At 59.5% G+C, this 15,751-nt stretch overlaps 1 protein-coding gene across 1 annotated transcript; it reads left to right on the plus strand.

Annotated features, from left to right (window-relative positions):
• Positions 1 to 1,330: 1,330 nt before the first annotated feature.
• On the plus strand, positions 1,331 to 6,969 carry TMEM92 (transmembrane protein 92). Its single transcript, XM_044999940.1, has 6 exons — positions 1,331 to 1,396; positions 1,814 to 1,939; positions 3,813 to 3,850; positions 5,189 to 5,266; positions 5,915 to 6,113; positions 6,648 to 6,969. The coding sequence occupies exons 1-6, from the start codon at positions 1,331 to 1,333 to the stop codon at positions 6,759 to 6,761; spliced, it is 621 nt and encodes a 206-aa protein (XP_044855875.1). The 3' UTR covers positions 6,762 to 6,969.
• Positions 6,970 to 15,751: the final 8,782 nt, after the last annotated feature.

The following is a 15,751-nucleotide window of genomic DNA, read 5'->3' on the forward strand; positions in this document are numbered from 1 at the left end:
TGCCACGGACAGAGCCCCCGCCGGCGAAGAGGGCAGCTCTGCCCCCAAGACCCATCAGGCCTCGGCTGAGCCCACCTGAGAGGAGCTGCTTGCTCCTTGTGGCGCAGCGGCTGTTTGTTTTCCTTCGCTGCCATTCCTCCCCGCTGCCGAGATGCCACGGGGAGTTTGGGAGCCGGGCCAGGCTGGGAGCCTTGCGAAATGTGTTCGTGTAAACACAGATGGTCGGTCCGGGCTGTTTAATAACAAGGGCTCAGTGAGTAGTGGTGGGGCTGGGGGGATAAGGCACCGGGCCAGGACTCAGGAGAACCGTAGTCCCTTCCTTGCTCCGCCACAGACTTGCTGTGTGACCTTGGTCAAGTCACTTACTTTCAATGGCGATTTGGGTTTTGCTGCGCTCTTTGGCAAGCTCCGCCTTGATCTCCCCCAATCCTTTCATTTGTATTACTAGAGCCCCCAGGAGTCCCCATCCTGGCCCAGGCCTCCGTGGTGTTAGGTGCTGTACAAATGCAACACAAAAAGATGATCCCTGCTCTATCGTAAGGTCTTTAGGCTCGTGGTTGGCTCCAGCTCCATTTATGGCCCCTGGTGCACCAGGGCCCTGGACTCTAGGTGCAGGCGCTCACCAGGGATGATTCACTGTGTCTCCCAGAACGTCCACCCAGTGCCCCGCGCGACGGAGCCCGGCTCTCACCCAGGCCTGCTAGGTGCTGCCGGCAGAGAAATGGGGACACTGAGGCTGAGCCTGCTGATGGGGTGGGGGCGGGGACAGCTTGAGAGCAGGCGATGGGCAGAGACGCTGCCCGAGGCCTTTGCTAGGACGTAGTGACCCCAACCCTCCTGCTGCCCCCACAGCCAGGGGCCTGGAAGGCTCTTGGGTCACTCCCAGCCCCCTCCCAGGGCCAGATTCTCTGCTGGTGGAAATGACGCCGCTTCATGGACATCAGTGGAGTTGCTCCTATTTACATCTGCAAGGAATTTGTCCCATTCGCATCACGTGAGAGATTTTTTTCATCACCCGTCTAAAAAATACCCCCCCAGGTGTCCCCAGCGCTGGAGACTCCGTTACCCAGCCCTCGCCTGTCCCCCAGGCCAGCCCAGTTTGCCCAGTCCCTGGGTTACTGTGGCTTTAAGAGTATTGCTCTGCACCCAGGCACGGCGGGGGGGGGGGTAGCAAACCCTGCCCGGCTGACGCATTGCCAGGGCCCTGGCAGCTTTGCTGGGTGTTGAGTGAAGTGGGGATTCGACCCATCCCCAGAGCAAAGGTTGCAGAGGAGCGAACGCAGCAGCTGTGCCTGAGCGGGCTGGGCCCGCCCGCCTCACTGTGGGGAGGATGCCCCCGCCCCGGAGACCCCCGGCCCACCTGCTCCTGGTTTGCCTCTTTGCCAGCTTCCAGCAGGTAGGAGGGCGGCGGGGGTGGCTGGCGAGAGATCGCAGCATGGGGTATCCTGCTCGCTTCTGCACCTGAGACTGGGGCATCTCCGGACGCAGCCTGGGGCCCGGGGGTTTGGTGCCTTCTTCACCCCAGCTTTGTTATAGCCTTGAGAAGGAGTGTGGTCTAGCGGTTAGAGCGAGGGGGATTATGGGCATCAGGACTCCTGGGTTCTATTTCCAGCTCTGGGGAGGATGTAGGGTGGGGGTGGGGGGCAGGGGGGAGCTGGACTCCTAGGTTCTATGTCCCGCTCCAGTGAGGATGTAGTGTGGTGATTGGGGTGGGGGACAAGGGGAATCAGGGCTCTACTCTCGGTTCTGCCCCTGATTTGTTCTGGGACGTAGATCTGGTGACAGTTTCTCTGTGGCGCTGTTTCCTCCCCAGTGGTTAGCAGCCCCCAAACTGCGCAGGGCTTCCCCGATGCAGCCGGGCCCCGGAGATCTCCCTGCCCGGGGCCTGCTGGGAGCAGCCTCTGCCTGGTTTCGATTCTGTCTCACAGTGCGGCGCATGGTCAGAGAGATGATGGCTGAGCTGTCGCCACCTCCCCCATCTCTGCCCCCCAAGAGCCGCCCGCTCGCCAGCGCTGCCAGCTCCTCGCTCACTGAGCCCTGGCACCGCTGAGCCTGCTCCAGTCCCCGCAGGGGCGAAATCCTTCCGCTGGGGAACTCAGAGCGGCCCGGGGGAAAGCCCGGAGCAGCCACTGCAGCGTAGCTCTGCCGCCACGGCTACTCCACGCTAGATCCCTAAGGGGGCGCTCTTGTGCGTCTACATTGCCTCCGGGGCTGGGAAGGGCAATGGGTGCAGACGGGGCCGCGCTAGCTGGGCTCAGCGAGCTCGCTACAGCCTGGTCCACACCAGAGTTAGGTCCTCGCTCGCCGCCTTAATAACACCATCACCCCCCCGGTAGCGAGGTCACTGCAGTGTCAGTGGAGACGCTGCATTACTGACCCCCCCTACGGTCACTGGCTGTCACGAGCTGCCCCACGCTGACAGCACAATCGGTGAGGACGCGGCCCGCCACCCACAGAGCAAAGCGTGGCCGCGAACACATGCTAGCAGGGGCCTGCTCCTTGGGCGACCGACATCAGCACGAGCAGGGCTTTGCCAGTCCAGCTGCTAACCCAACGGCGCTGATCTGGGCCCTGTCAGGGGGTTCACAGCATACAATGCAGTCAGCCTCCCAGCCAGTGCACTTAGCCCCATTGTACATGAGGGGAAACTGAGGCACAGAGAGACGGAGTGACTTGCCCAAGGTCACCCAGGATAGCTGTGGCAGAGCCTAGCTAATGCCCTAACCCCGGGCTACCCTCCCTCTGCCCAGGCATTTCCAGCACTTGGCAACTGAGCAGATGTGGCCTCAGTGAGGGGGATGCAACAGGGCCCCTTCAGCCCCTGATCTCTGGGGGGAGCCCTCCCCCACTACAGGTTAGCAGTAGGAGGTCTGCAGCTGGTTCGTCGCCAGCCCATGTGCAGAGCGAATATCCTGCACCCTGTAGTGTCTCAGGCTCTGGGGCATGGGTAGCTTGAAGTCCATGGCTTGAGTCATCCTCCAGTCCAACCCCTGACGCTCCCTGCTAATGCCTGGCCTGGGTCTGTTCCCAGTCTCCAGCCTCGGCCCGCGGAGAGGCTAGGTGTCCGTCACGGGATCCCCACAGCACAGCGCCCTGTGGTATGTGATGGGGGTGGGGGGGAATAAACCCTGCCACTCACCACCAGTCAAAGTGCCAGGACTCAGTCTGGGCTAGTGACTCATTTACGATACATCACGTCCTTCCGGGTCAGCGCTCATGCCCTGATGGCGAAGCCCAGGGGCCATTTCAGCCCGCGAGCGCTCTCATCCCAGGACGGGCAGGGTCTCGGCAGAGAGGGGGCTGTGCTTTTTGCATCTGCTCCATCAGAAGGGTTCCAGCGTGATGCACAAACCCTGTATCTGGGGAGCGCTCCCAGCACTGAAATGCAGCCACCTCTGGGCCGGATCGCAGCAGCACTTTAACAACCTGCCGCTACACAGTTAAGGCCGGAAAGGCAAGGAGGACTTAGAGGCGCTAGAAGGGAATTACCCATGTTGGCATTTGGCCAAGACACCCGGGTTTGTGCTGGAGAGCTGTAATGGCCAGCAGCACTACAACCGTCACGGTACGGCTCATCTCAAAGAAGTCAGATCACATCAGGGTTGTGGGGGGGGCAAATGGTAAAATTGGCTCCAAAATTAATAATAACCAAATAATCCAGCCTCGGTCTTAACTTGGCCTCCTCCTCTGAGGCCCTCAAAGCGTTTTCCAAGCGGAGGGGGGGGGCCTCACTGCCATTGCACAAATGGGGAAACTGAGGCACAGAGGGCCTGCCTGGCCTGCTCTCACTGACGCTTTCTCTCCCTCTGCAGGTCTCGCCAGGCACTTTGCTCCTCTGCGGGATCTCCTTGTAAGTTCTGTGTGTCCCGCTCGGCCCCCGTTCCCGCCGGCTGGCACTGCCCCACCTCACTACTGCCCCCGCCTACGGGGCATTATCCTTCCCAGGCAGTATCACTGTGCCCAGCTGTCACAACACCTGCCGTTCCCCCCACCCCAGCCACCACGCCACCATCCCAGCCCTGCCCCTGTGGGGCTTCCAGAGCTGTTAGCCATAGCCCGGGTGGCTAGCAATCCGGGGTGCTGAGTCCCCATTCTCCTGGGGCCCCCTTCACACCACTCTGATGGCGGGAAATGAAAGGGATTTCCCCCTCCCAGGCGCATGGTGCTGTTACCCGCACAAAATTCCCTGTTACTCACACACTAGCGACACCCACCCTTCCCCTGTTCCTAGGGCTCAGGGCGTAACCTCGGCAGCGTAGGCACCATCACCCCTTCCTGGCTCCTAGAGCTCTGGGTGAGAGACACCTGCGTTTACCCACGTCCTAGGGCTCGGGGCGTACTCTTCTGCGGGTTTGCGGGGTCTTTGAGCAGCGAAAGAGCCTTACACAGCAATAGCCGACTTAACCTCTGTTGAGTAACAAGCACCAAAACCAGACTGCACACGCTGCACAGACAGGGCTCCCCACTCCCAGTAAGGCAGCTGGACTTTTCTTGCTGGCCAGTCAGGATCAGGTCCACCCGGAGGCCTCCAGTTTCTGCCCGGTGTCGCTGGCCGAGTGTTGGGATCTGGCAGCTCTGGTCTTGGAGTTTGTTCCCAAAGACCCCAGTTTATATAGTGAAACCTGAGTCCGACTTAACTCTACCTGAACCAATCCTTTTACTACCCAATCCTAACCAAATTCTCTACCCACTCCTACCCCACCCCGGGCCGGTGCAACCATTTCGGCGACCTAGGCGGTCGCCTAGGGCGCTAGGATTTGGGGGGGCGCCATTTTCTTCAGCAGCGACCGCGGCGGCCGGATCTTCGGCCACCCCGGTCGCCGCCAGCATTTAGGCGGAGACCGGTTAGGGTAGGGGGGCTCACCCCTGCCCCGCCTCCTCCCTGAGCACACCATCGCCGCTTCATTTCTCCCGCCTCCCAGGCTTGAGGCGCCAATCAGCTTAGGCGCCACAAGCCTGGGAAGCGGGAGAAGTGAAACGGCGATGGCATGCTCGGGGAGGAGGCGGGGCAGGGCGGGTGCCGCAGGGCGGAGGGTGGGGAGCTGTCCCGGGGCTGCTCTAAGTTACACCCGGGACTGGGCCGCACCCTGCTCGGCCCTAGAATAGGGAGAATGCAGAGTGGCCATAAAGCTAGCGCTTCCTCTGGCGCTGCCACTGGGAATCAGCCTCGGCTCCCTCTCTCTGCTAGGTGTTCGGGAGAGCGCTGCTGCGATGGTCAGTGCTGTAGCCTACACCCAGGAGTCCGGGAGGAGACGAACCCGTTCGGGTAAGAGTTAGAGGAGTTCATGTCCCTTGATCCGCATCGACTCCGGGCCCCCCAGCCCCAGGAACAGCAGGTGCGCGGGGTAAGGGACGCTACCCCGCACAGGGGTGCTGTGAGCAGAGATCAGGCTGGATGGCCCGGGGGAGGGCAGGGGCTGCTGGGTCACTTGGGCCTGGCGCTGTGTCCAAGCGGGGCAGGAGGGGTGACTCTGTCCTCCAAAGAGGGGCGGGTTAGGGGCCAGAACCAAAGCCCCTGGGTGCTAGTGACATCAGTGGCCATGGAAACGCCGAGGGAGAGCCTGGTCCGCATGGCAGCGGAGGCCCAGCTGGGCGGGAAGCTGGGTGCCCTTTGTGGGCACCTCCGGGCAGGAGGAAGGCTGTTGCTATGGCAACGTAGCGATGATGGCAGTGCCCGGTGGCCCTGATGAAGAGAAAGACCCTGAAGAATGGGGGGGGGGATGTTGTGGGGCACGACTAGGGACATGAGGTGGGGTACACGGCGCTTGGTGACGGCGGCGGCCGATGGGCCGGGATTCTGGAGCAACCAGCTCCCTCCGGGCGCCAGTGTCCATCTCGGCCCCCCACCGTCCCCCCGCAGCCCGTGATCGCACCTGGCCCTGCCCTCTGCAGCCACGTGTCTCTCTCCCCGCAGACTCATCTTCATCCTCACTGGCATGATAATGGGGTTCGTGTGCCTCTTCGCCGCCTGCAAGTGCCTCAAGGCCCGTGCCGCGCTGCACGAGACGGAGGGCGTCCAACCGGCGCAGCCCCAGGTCCCGCCTGCCCCCAGGACGACCCCTCCCGGGCCCCCCTCCCAGCAGCCCCAGGAGGATCCTCCGCCCTACAGCGAGGTGGGTTCCGTCTGTCTGCCCGTGGAGCAGCCGGCACAGTTGCTACAGCCGTTGCCAGCCCCCCGCCAGCTGGTGCAGAACTGAGTCCCCTAGGGCTCCGCCCGCCGTGCCCCGGCTCCTCCTGGATCTCTACGGCTCGGAGCCCATCAGTGCCCGCTGGCCGGTGGGGGTGTGAGCCCGGATTAGCATCATGGGAGGTGGGGGAGCAGGGCTCGGATGGCAGCGTTGGCCACTGGCTGGTGCATTGCTGGCTCCCCTGTGCAGCACCGAGCAAGCCGGCTTGATTGGCTCTGGCTCCAAATCAGTTCGTTCTCCTCTAGCACCTTCCCTCGCCAGATCCTGCTCTGCCCGGCCCCCTGCGCCGATCCCTGGCCCCAACTCCCCTTCCCGAACTGGGGATGGAATCCAGGGCTCCCAGTCACCTGCCCTGCTCTACCCACTAGACCACACTTCCTCCCCGGTGACCCCAAATGTCTCTCGGCTGCGGGCTCGGCGGGCGCCTGGCAGAGCTGCCTGACACCCTTCCATTCCTAGGTGGCGTCAAAGCCGTTCCTGTACCCGCTCCCTGACATCCCGCCGCCCTGTTACAGCAACATCATCATGGCAGACCCTCCGGCAACAGGCGTTAACCACCAGACCACGCTCTAGGGGGCACCACAGAGCTCGCCGCCTGCTGGTGTCACCTTGGGGCAGTGGCCATTAACACCCCCCCACACACACACCGCCAATCGCTCTCCAACGACTGCCATGATAAGCCACCCCCCTGCCATGGGGGCACCAGCCAGGAAGGGGCAAGGGCACCGTGGCAGGACATTCCCCCAGCAGGAACCACTCCCCATGGACTCCGCCCTGTGCTGCGGACCCCAGTAGGGTGGGGGTGAGGTTGGGGGCTGCCAGGGCTGGGCTGGGGGGGGGGTCCTTTGATGCAGTATTGCAGGGGACAGCGGTCAGGCTGCCCCCTCTGGTTGAAATACTCAAAGAGGACACTGGGCCTGCTTTGAGTGGCATCGTGACCCCGCGTGCCAGGGCCCAACACCATTCAAATATGGCCCGGCTGCCCCTCCGTCAGACACGCCCCTCAGATATGGCCCGTCCGCCTGTTTGATGCAGGGGCAGGCGGGCCCAATTTGAATGATGTTGCTGGAACCTGGCACATAGGGTGGCAACGCTGCTCAAATCTGAGCCCCGGTGCCTCTCTGACATGCACAGCCCATTGTTTTTAAAGCCAAGGTTGGCAACCCTAGTTCAACCCCACAGCTTGGCACCATCAATCATGTGTGGTTTGAGGGGGGGGAGGGCAGGGTGGGTGCTGTGAACTCACAAGTTCTTCTGAGCCCTCCGCAGTGGGTCTTTTGCATCATGAAAGGCCAGGGGCAGCAGAGCTCCGTGGCCAGTGCTGAATGCTTCAGAGGGCTGAATGCCACCCCCAGTGTATTGTGTTGTGCAGCAGGCAGGGAGATTCCTGCCTGACCCCCAGCAGGGGCTCAGCCCAGGCCTTGAAGCATGGGGATCACTGGGGCGGTTGCGCGTCACAAGATTATCACCTGGTGATTCAAATGAGGCACCCAAAAATGGCCATCAGCATCTGCAACTTCAGCCAGGGAGAGGTCAGGGGTGAGGCAGGCGCTTCCCCAGGACTCCCTCCTGCGGGGGTCTTGCATCTTCCTCAGATGGTCCTGCACCCCCCACCCCCTCGCCCCCATGGCCAGAGACAGGGGCCCGAGCCCACCTTACCTTGGCACTGGCTGACTTTTTTTTGCATGGCCCGCTTGACTCACCAGGCGATAATCTTGATACTCAAGCCGTGGGGTTGAACCTCATCATCTTTCACAAATGTGGTCTGTGCATGATAGAGGGGCACCAGGGCCAGACATGAGCCACGCCGCAACCCTGCGTGCCGGGTGTAACATCCTTCAGATTGGGCCTGGCTGCATCAAAAGGGCAGCGGGGCCAAACTGGAGGGGTGCTGGAGCCTGGCCTGGGGGGAGGGGTCCGAACCCCACTCACCTCAGGCCCCTCCCTGTATGTGAAATGGGCCGTTAGCCCTGGCGGCTGCTGCCTCAGGCTGTTTGCTTGTTCACCTGCTTGCCCTGTGTCATTAGCCAACGGGCCAAACCGAGCTGCTTTTATTTATACGTCCAAAACCTGACTGCGTCTTGTTTGCTGTGTACGTGCGAGGGCCTGGTCGCACGAGGACCCAAATCAGTCCAAGTGAACTGCTGGCCTGCGTGGAATCTGCAGGGGGCGCCAGCGAGCTGAGGCTCGGTTCCCCCATTGGAGTAGGGGGGTGACCTGTGAAGGGGCAATGTTGTGGGGCGGGGGTATAACTGGTCTTATTGGAAACCCAGGGCCACTTCTAAAGGCCCCTCCCCCAGCCTAGCGGGAGGGACCACTGGACCCAGGGACCAAATGAGCACGGGGGACAACAAATGAGAAAAACAGGACTTGAGGTGAAGGTCATAGCTTCAGAACGAGGGTAGCGGCTGGGGACACCGAGCAGAGACCCCGCCCCAGACATCGCCCACTGCTCCTCAAAGGCATCAAGGGAGCCAGCGGACGCTGCCCAGTGGAGCTCTGCCCGGATGCGTGAAACTGGGGAGGAAGGGAAATAGGCCCCAGTCGCAGAGCCCCCTCGTCCATCCTCCTCCTCCTGGTAGTGTAGATGGAGCGTTTGGCCAGGGCCGGGAGGAGATTGACCAGGAGGTCACGCGACTTCGTGGGGCCACGGATGGGGTGTGCAAAAAGGAACAGGTGCGGGGAAAAGTGCAGCCAGACCCTCAACCAGAGGTTCTGGAGGAGCCGGAATAGGGGCTGCAACCTGGCGCATTCAGGATGGGCGTGCGCCAGGTTCTCCCTCACGCCGCAAAAGGGGCAGGCCTCGGGCACGGGTGCGAGCCGCGCCAGCTACACGCCCGTGCTCACGGCTCAACCAATGTCCCCGGCGGGCTGTGGGACCAAGGTGGAATGAAGGCTGGCCCACCGGGGCTCCTCACCCTCTGGAGGTGGAAGAGAGTCCTGCCATTTGGTGTCGGGGCGGGACGCGAGGGTGAGTGGGGCTGAACCTTCCCATAGGGGAGCTGGGCGATGGAGGGGTGGGGAGTGGAAGGCAGCAGAGCTGGGGGCTGGAGGACAGGTCAGAGGCTCGGGTGGGGGGGGGTGAAGCTGGAGGAGAGAGCTCCCGGCTGAGCTGGCAGGGTGGGGTCAGTGGGGCAGGGAGCAGGGTGGGGACACAGGGAGGGGACAGGCGCCCACTGCGCCAATAGGAGACAAGGTGTCCAGGGGGTGCCGCTGTCCTTTGGCCCCAGCATTTGCCCCACCCTGGTCCCGTCCAGAGAGCAGGCAGCTGCTGCAGCGCCCGGCTCCTCACAGGGGGCAATAAAAGCGGCTCCCGCCCCAGGCAATCACGTGGCGAGTTGCTACACTCTGGACTTTGCTAAGTTCCACGGGCCGAGCCCCTGAGCATCCGCTGGCCCTGCGGGGGGGGGGGCGGGGGGGGGCAGGTCCCAGCCTGGCACATGGGGCAGGGACAAGGACAGAGGTGGCTTTAAATCTCCTTTGCTGTCTCCACACTGTGGGACCGGCCAGACACTCCCCTTATCTCCCTGGAAGCTGGTGCTGCAGGCCAGGCCAGCGTCAGCGCAAACAACTCTCTAGCGTCCCACCTGCCCGCCAGGCACTGTCCCGTGGGATGCTCTGGCGCCAGCCAAAAAGGTTCCAGGGACCTTCTCAGTGCAACCTCGTCTCCTTCGGGGCCAGACTCAGAGCTCTTCAGAGCATTAACCCTGGCGGCGTTTCAAGTGGGGGCTCGTCCAGGATTTCAACTGGGAAGTCTCTGAAGGTCGGGATGGGCTTCCTCAGCTAGGGCAAGTATGTAACCCACACACCCCCTGGGTGTGGTGTTGTGGCACCAAGACCACGTAGAGAGATTCATGAGTTTGCCGTACAGCAGGGGGTGGCAGCCTTTCAGAAGTGCGGTGCCGAGTCTTCATTTATTCACTCTCATTTAAGGTTTCACGTGCCAGTGATACATTTTAACATTTTTAGAAGGTCTCTTTCTATAAGTCTATAATATAGAACTAAACTATTGTCGTATGTAAATTAAATAAGGTTTTTAAAATGTTTAAGACCCTTCATTAAAAATTCAATTAAAATGCAGAGCCCCCTGGACCGGTGGCCAGGACCTGGGCAGTGTGAGTGCCACTGAAAATCAGCTCACATGCCGCCTTCAGCGCCCGTGCCATAGGTTACCTACCGCTGCCCTACAGCCTTAGCTAACAGCCAGGTGGCTTTTAGTTCATGCACTAAGCTCCAGAGGCCCCCGGTTCGATCCTGCCTGCGGACAACCAGGATCGGTCGGTGTTACACATGCGCCCAGCATTTTCTCGTGTGAGCTCTGCTCCCCCCTGTGATCCCCAAAGTGCCAGCTGAGCCCGCGTCCTTGCTGAGCAGAACATTTCGTGCCTTACTGCCGAGAAATGTGGAGCGTCAGGAAATAAGCCAGCAGCCAGCAGGGCAGGAAGGGAGATCCAGGACCAGACAGTGCCAAGGTACACATGACAGAGCGGATGGGGAGTAACCCAGCTGGGACCAGCAGCAGACAACTGGAGGGAGCTGTGGCAAGGGTGCTGGTATCTCTTCCACTTGTACCCACCCGACGGTGCTGGCACCACCCTCAGCTTCACCCCCTTGGTTTTTCAGCCGCCACAAGCTCATACTGGGCAGCTGGTGCTTGGTTAGCCACAGAGGGGATGGTGAGTCAGAGCTGCAGCTTGCAGGTCGGGCATCTGGACTGGCACCAATCTGCACTCTCTGGGCAGCCATAGTGGTACCACAGCTGCAGGACTGGATATGCAGACAGGCACCGCCGCCTCCGATTCAGGCATCAAACCAAGCGTTACAACCTCCGGACCAACCGCCCGGCCCAGACAGGGCCGGCTTTAGGCCTATTCCACCAATTCACCGAAATCGGGCCCCGCGCCCAGTGAGAATCCCTTCCCTGGCTAGAGGAGCCTTTTTAATTTTTACTCACCTGGCGGCGCTTTGGGTCTTCAGCGACACTTCGGCAGCGGGTCATTCAGTGTTGCTGAAGACCTGGAGCCAGTAAAGGACTCACCGCCGAAGTGCTGCCAAAGACACAGAGCACCGCACAGTGAGTACAACGCCAGGTATTTTTTTTACGTTTTCTTTTTAAGTCATCCCTGCCAGAGGCCCGTCGAAACTGTTTGAATTGGGCTCCGAACTTCCTAAAGCAAGCTCTGTACTTAGAAACCCTAAGCCTAGGGTGGGAAGCCCTACCCATAGGAACCCTAAACCGAGCTCAGAGTGCCCTACCTATAGAAACCCTAACCCTAGCTCCAAGTACCCTACCCACAGGAACCCTGACCCTAGCTCCAAATGCCCTACACTTAAGAACCCTAACCCTAGAGCAGGAAGCCCTACCCACAGGAACCCTGACCCTAGCTCCAAGTGCCCTACCCAGAGGAACCTTAACCCTAGAGCAGGAAGCCCTACCCTTAGGAACCCTAACCCTAGCTCCACGTCCCCTATTCATAGGAACCCTTACCCTAGGGAGGGGCACCCTTCCCATAGGAACCCTAACACTAGCTCCAAGTGCCCTACCCTTAGGAACCCTAACCCTAGGGCAGGAAGCCCTACCCACAGGAACCCTGACCCTAGCTCCACGTGCCCTACCCAGAGGAACCTTAACCCTAGTGCAGGAAGCCCTACACATAGGAACCGTTATCCTAGCTCCAAGCTCCCTACCCATAGAAACCCAAACCCTAGCTCCAAGTTCCCTACCCTTCGGAAACCTAACCATAGGGCGGGAATCCCTATCCATAGGAACCGTTATCCTATCCTCGAGTTCCCTAACCACAGGAACCCTAAACCTAGAGCGGGGTGCCCTATGCATAGGAACCCTCATCCTAGCTCCAAGTGCCCTACCAATAGGAACCCTAACCCTAGCTCCACGTCACCTACTCTTAGGAACCCTAACCCTAGCTCCAAGTGCCCTACCCTTAAGAATCCTAACCCTTTCATTGAGAAGCCCTAACCATAGGAACCCTAACCCTAGCTCCATGTGCCGTACTCATACGAACCCTTACCCTAGCTCCAAGTGCCCTACCTATAGGAACACTAAACCTAGGGCTGGAAGCACTACCCATAGGAATCCTAACCGTAGCTCCAAGTGCCCTACCCATAGGAACCCTAACCCTAGCTCCAAGTGCCCTTCCCATAGGAACCCTAACCCTAGCTCCAAGGGCCCCACCCTTAGAAAACCTAAGCCTAGAGCGGGAAGCACTACCCATAGGAACCGTAACCCTAGCTCCAAGTTCCCTACACATAGGAACCCTTAACCTTGGGTGGGACACCATACCCATATGAACCCTAACCCTAGCTCGAAGTGCCCTACCCTTAGGAACCCTAATCCCATAGCAGGAAGCCCTACCCACAGGAACCCTGACCCTAGCTCCAAGTGTCCTCCCCTTAAGAATCCTAACCCTTTGGTTGAGAAGCCCTAACCATAGGAACACTAACCCTAGCTCCAAGTGCCCTACCCATAGGAACCCTTATCCTAGCTCCAAGTGCCCTACCCATAGGAACCCTAACCCTAGCCTCAAGGGCCTTACTCATAGGAACCCTTACCCTTGGGTGGGGCACCATACCCATACGAACCCTAATCCTAACTTCAAGTTCCCTATCCTTAGGAACCCTAACCTTACGGAGGGAATCCCTGTCCATAGGAACCGTAATCCTATCCTCGAGTTCCCTAACCATAGGAAACCTAAAACTAGAGCGGGGTGCCCTATGCATAGGAACCCTCATCCTAGCTCCAAGTGCCCTACCCTTAGGAACCCTAACCCTAGGGTGGGAAGCCCTACCCATAGGAACCCTAACCCTCGGGAGGGGAACCCAACCCATAGGAACCTTCATCTTAGCTCCAAGTGCCCTACCCTTAGGAACCCTAACCCTAGCTCCAAGCTCCCTACCCATAGGAACCCTAACCCTAGCTCCAAGCTCCCTACCCATAGGAACCCTAACCTTAGCCTCAAGTGCTCTACACATAGGAACCCTAACGCTAGCTCCAAGTGCCCAACCCTTAGGAACCCTAACCCTTGGGCTGGAAGCCCTACCCATAGGAACCCTAACCCTAGCTCCAAGTGCCCTACCCTTAAGAATCCTAACCCTTTGGTTGAGAATCCCTAACCATAGGAACACTAACCCTAGCTGCAAGTGCCCTACCCATAGGAACCCTAACCCTACCTCCAAGTGTCCTACTCATAGGAACCCTAACCCTAGCTCCAAGTGCCCTACCCATAGGAACCCTAACCCTAGCTCCAAGTGTCCTACTCATAGGAACCCTAACCCTAGGTCCAAGGGCCCTACACTTAGGAATCCTAACCCTAGCTCCAAATTCCCTACCCATAGGAACCTTAACCTTAGGGCTGGAAGCCCTACCCATAAGAACCCTAACCCTAGCTCCAAGTGCCCTACATATAGGAACCCTAACCCTAGCTCCAAGTGCCCTACCCTTAGGAACCCTAACCCTAGGGCTGGAAGCCCTACACGTAGGAACCCCAACCCTAGCTCCAAGTGCCCTACCCATAGGAACCCTGACCCTAGCTCCAAGTTCCCTCCCCTTAAGAATCCTAACCCTTTGGTTGAGAAGCCCTAACCATAGTAACCCTAACCCTAGCTCCCAGTGCCCTACCCATAGGAACCCTAACCCTAGCCCCTAGTGCCCTACCCAGAGGAACCTTAAACCTGTGCAGGAAGCCCTACCCATAGGAACACTAACCCTAGCTCGAAGTGCCCTACCCATAGGAACCCTTATCCTATCTACAAGTGCCCTACCCATAGGCACCCTAACCCTAGCTCCAAGAGCCCTAACTTTAGGAACCCTAACCCTAGCTCCAAACTCCCTACCCACAGGAACCCTAACCATAGGGCGGGGCACCCTACCCATAGGAACCCTAACCCTAGCTCCAGGTGCACTACCCTTAGGAACCCTAAACCTAGGGCGGGACGCCCTACCCTTGGGAACCCTAACCCTAGCTCCAAGTGCCCTACCCATAGGAACCCTAACCCTAGCTCCAAGCTCCCTACCCATAGGAACCCAAATCCTAGCTCCAAGTGCCCTACCCTTAAGAATCCTAACCCTTTGGTTGAGAAGCCCTAACTATAGGAACACTAACCCTAGCTCCAAGTGCCCTGCCCATAGGAACCCTAACCCTAGCTCCAAGTGCCCTATCCTTAGGAACCCTAACCCTAGGGCTGGAAGCCCTACACGTAGGAACCCGAACCCTAGCTCCAAGTGCCCTACCCATAGGAACCCTAACCTTAGAGCTGGAAGCCCTACCCATAGGAACCCTAACCCTAGCTCCAAGTGCCCTACACATAGGAACCCTAACCCTAGCTCCAAGTGCCCTATCCTTAGGAACCCTAACCCTAGGGCTGGAAGCCCTACACGTAGGAACCCGAACCCTAGCTCCAAGTGCCCTCCCCTTAAGAATTCTAACCCTTTGGTTGAGAAGCCCTAACCATAGTAACCCTAATCCTAGCTCCAAGTGCCCTACCCATAGGAACCCTAACCCTAGCCCCAAGTGCCCTACTCAGAGGAACCTTAATCCTAGTGCAGGAAGCCCTACCCATAGGAACCCTAACCCTAGCTCGAAGTGCCCTACCCATAGGAACCCTAACCTAGCTCCAAGCTCCCTACCCACAGGAACCCTAACCCTAGGGCAGGGCACCCTACCCATAGGAACCCTAACCCTAGCTCCAAGTGCCCCACCCATAGGAACCCTAACCCTAGCTCCAAGTGCCCTACCCATAGGAACCCTAACCCTAGCTCCAAGTTCCCTACCCACAGGAACCCTAACCCTAGGGCGGGGCACCCTACCCATAGGAACCCTAACCCTAGCTCCAAGTGCCCTACCCATAGGAACCCTAACCCTAGCTCCAAGTGCCCTACCCATAGGAACCCTAACCCTAGCTCCAAGCTCCCTACCCACAGGAACCCTAACGCTAGGGAGGGGAACCCAACCCATAGGAACCCTAACCCTAGTTCTAAGTGCCCTACCCTTAGGAACCCTAACCCTAGGGTGGGGCACCCTTCCTATAGGAACCCTAACCCTAGCTCTAAGTTCCCTACCCATAGGAACCCTAACTGTAGGGTGGGGCGCCCTTTCCGTAGGAACCTTAATCCTAGATCCAAGATCCCTACCCTTAGGCAGGGCCGGCTTTAGGCCTATTCCAACAATTCCCCGGAATTGGGCCCCGCGCCTAAGAGGGCCCCGCGCCCAGTGAGAATCCCTTCCCTGGCTAGAGGCACCTTTTTAATTTTTACTCACCTGGCGGCGCTTCGAGTCTTCAGCGGCACTTCAGCGGCGGGTCCTTCACTCTCTCCGGGTGTTCGACGGCACTTCAGCAGCGGGTCCTTCGCTTACTCTGGGTCTTCGGCGACACTTCGGCAGCGGGTCCTTCAGTGCCGCTGAAGACCTGGAGCGAGTGAAGGACCCGCCGCCAAAGTGCCGTCAAAGACTCGGAGCACCGCCCGGTGAGTACAACCCCACGAGTTTTTTTACATGTGGTTTTTTTTTTAAGTCATCCCTGCCAGAGCCCCGTCGAAACTGTTTGAA

Source organism: Mauremys mutica, chromosome 25 (assembly GCF_020497125.1).
Source record: "Mauremys mutica isolate MM-2020 ecotype Southern chromosome 25, ASM2049712v1, whole genome shotgun sequence".
In the NCBI taxonomy this organism is placed as follows: Eukaryota; Metazoa; Chordata; order Testudines; family Geoemydidae; genus Mauremys; species Mauremys mutica.

Excerpts from the sequence above, each read along its gene's own strand:
- TMEM92 (XM_044999940.1), top strand. The coding sequence starts at position 1,331 with ATGCCCCCGCCCCGGAGACCCCCGGCCCACCTGCTCCTGGTTTGCCTC. Across the intron at positions 1,940-3,812 it reads GTCTCACAGTGCGGCGCATG|GTCTCGCCAGGCACTTTGCT; the intron begins GTCAGAGAGATG and ends CTCCCTCTGCAG. Across the intron at positions 5,267-5,914 it reads GAGGAGACGAACCCGTTCGG|ACTCATCTTCATCCTCACTG; the intron begins GTAAGAGTTAGA and ends CTCTCCCCGCAG.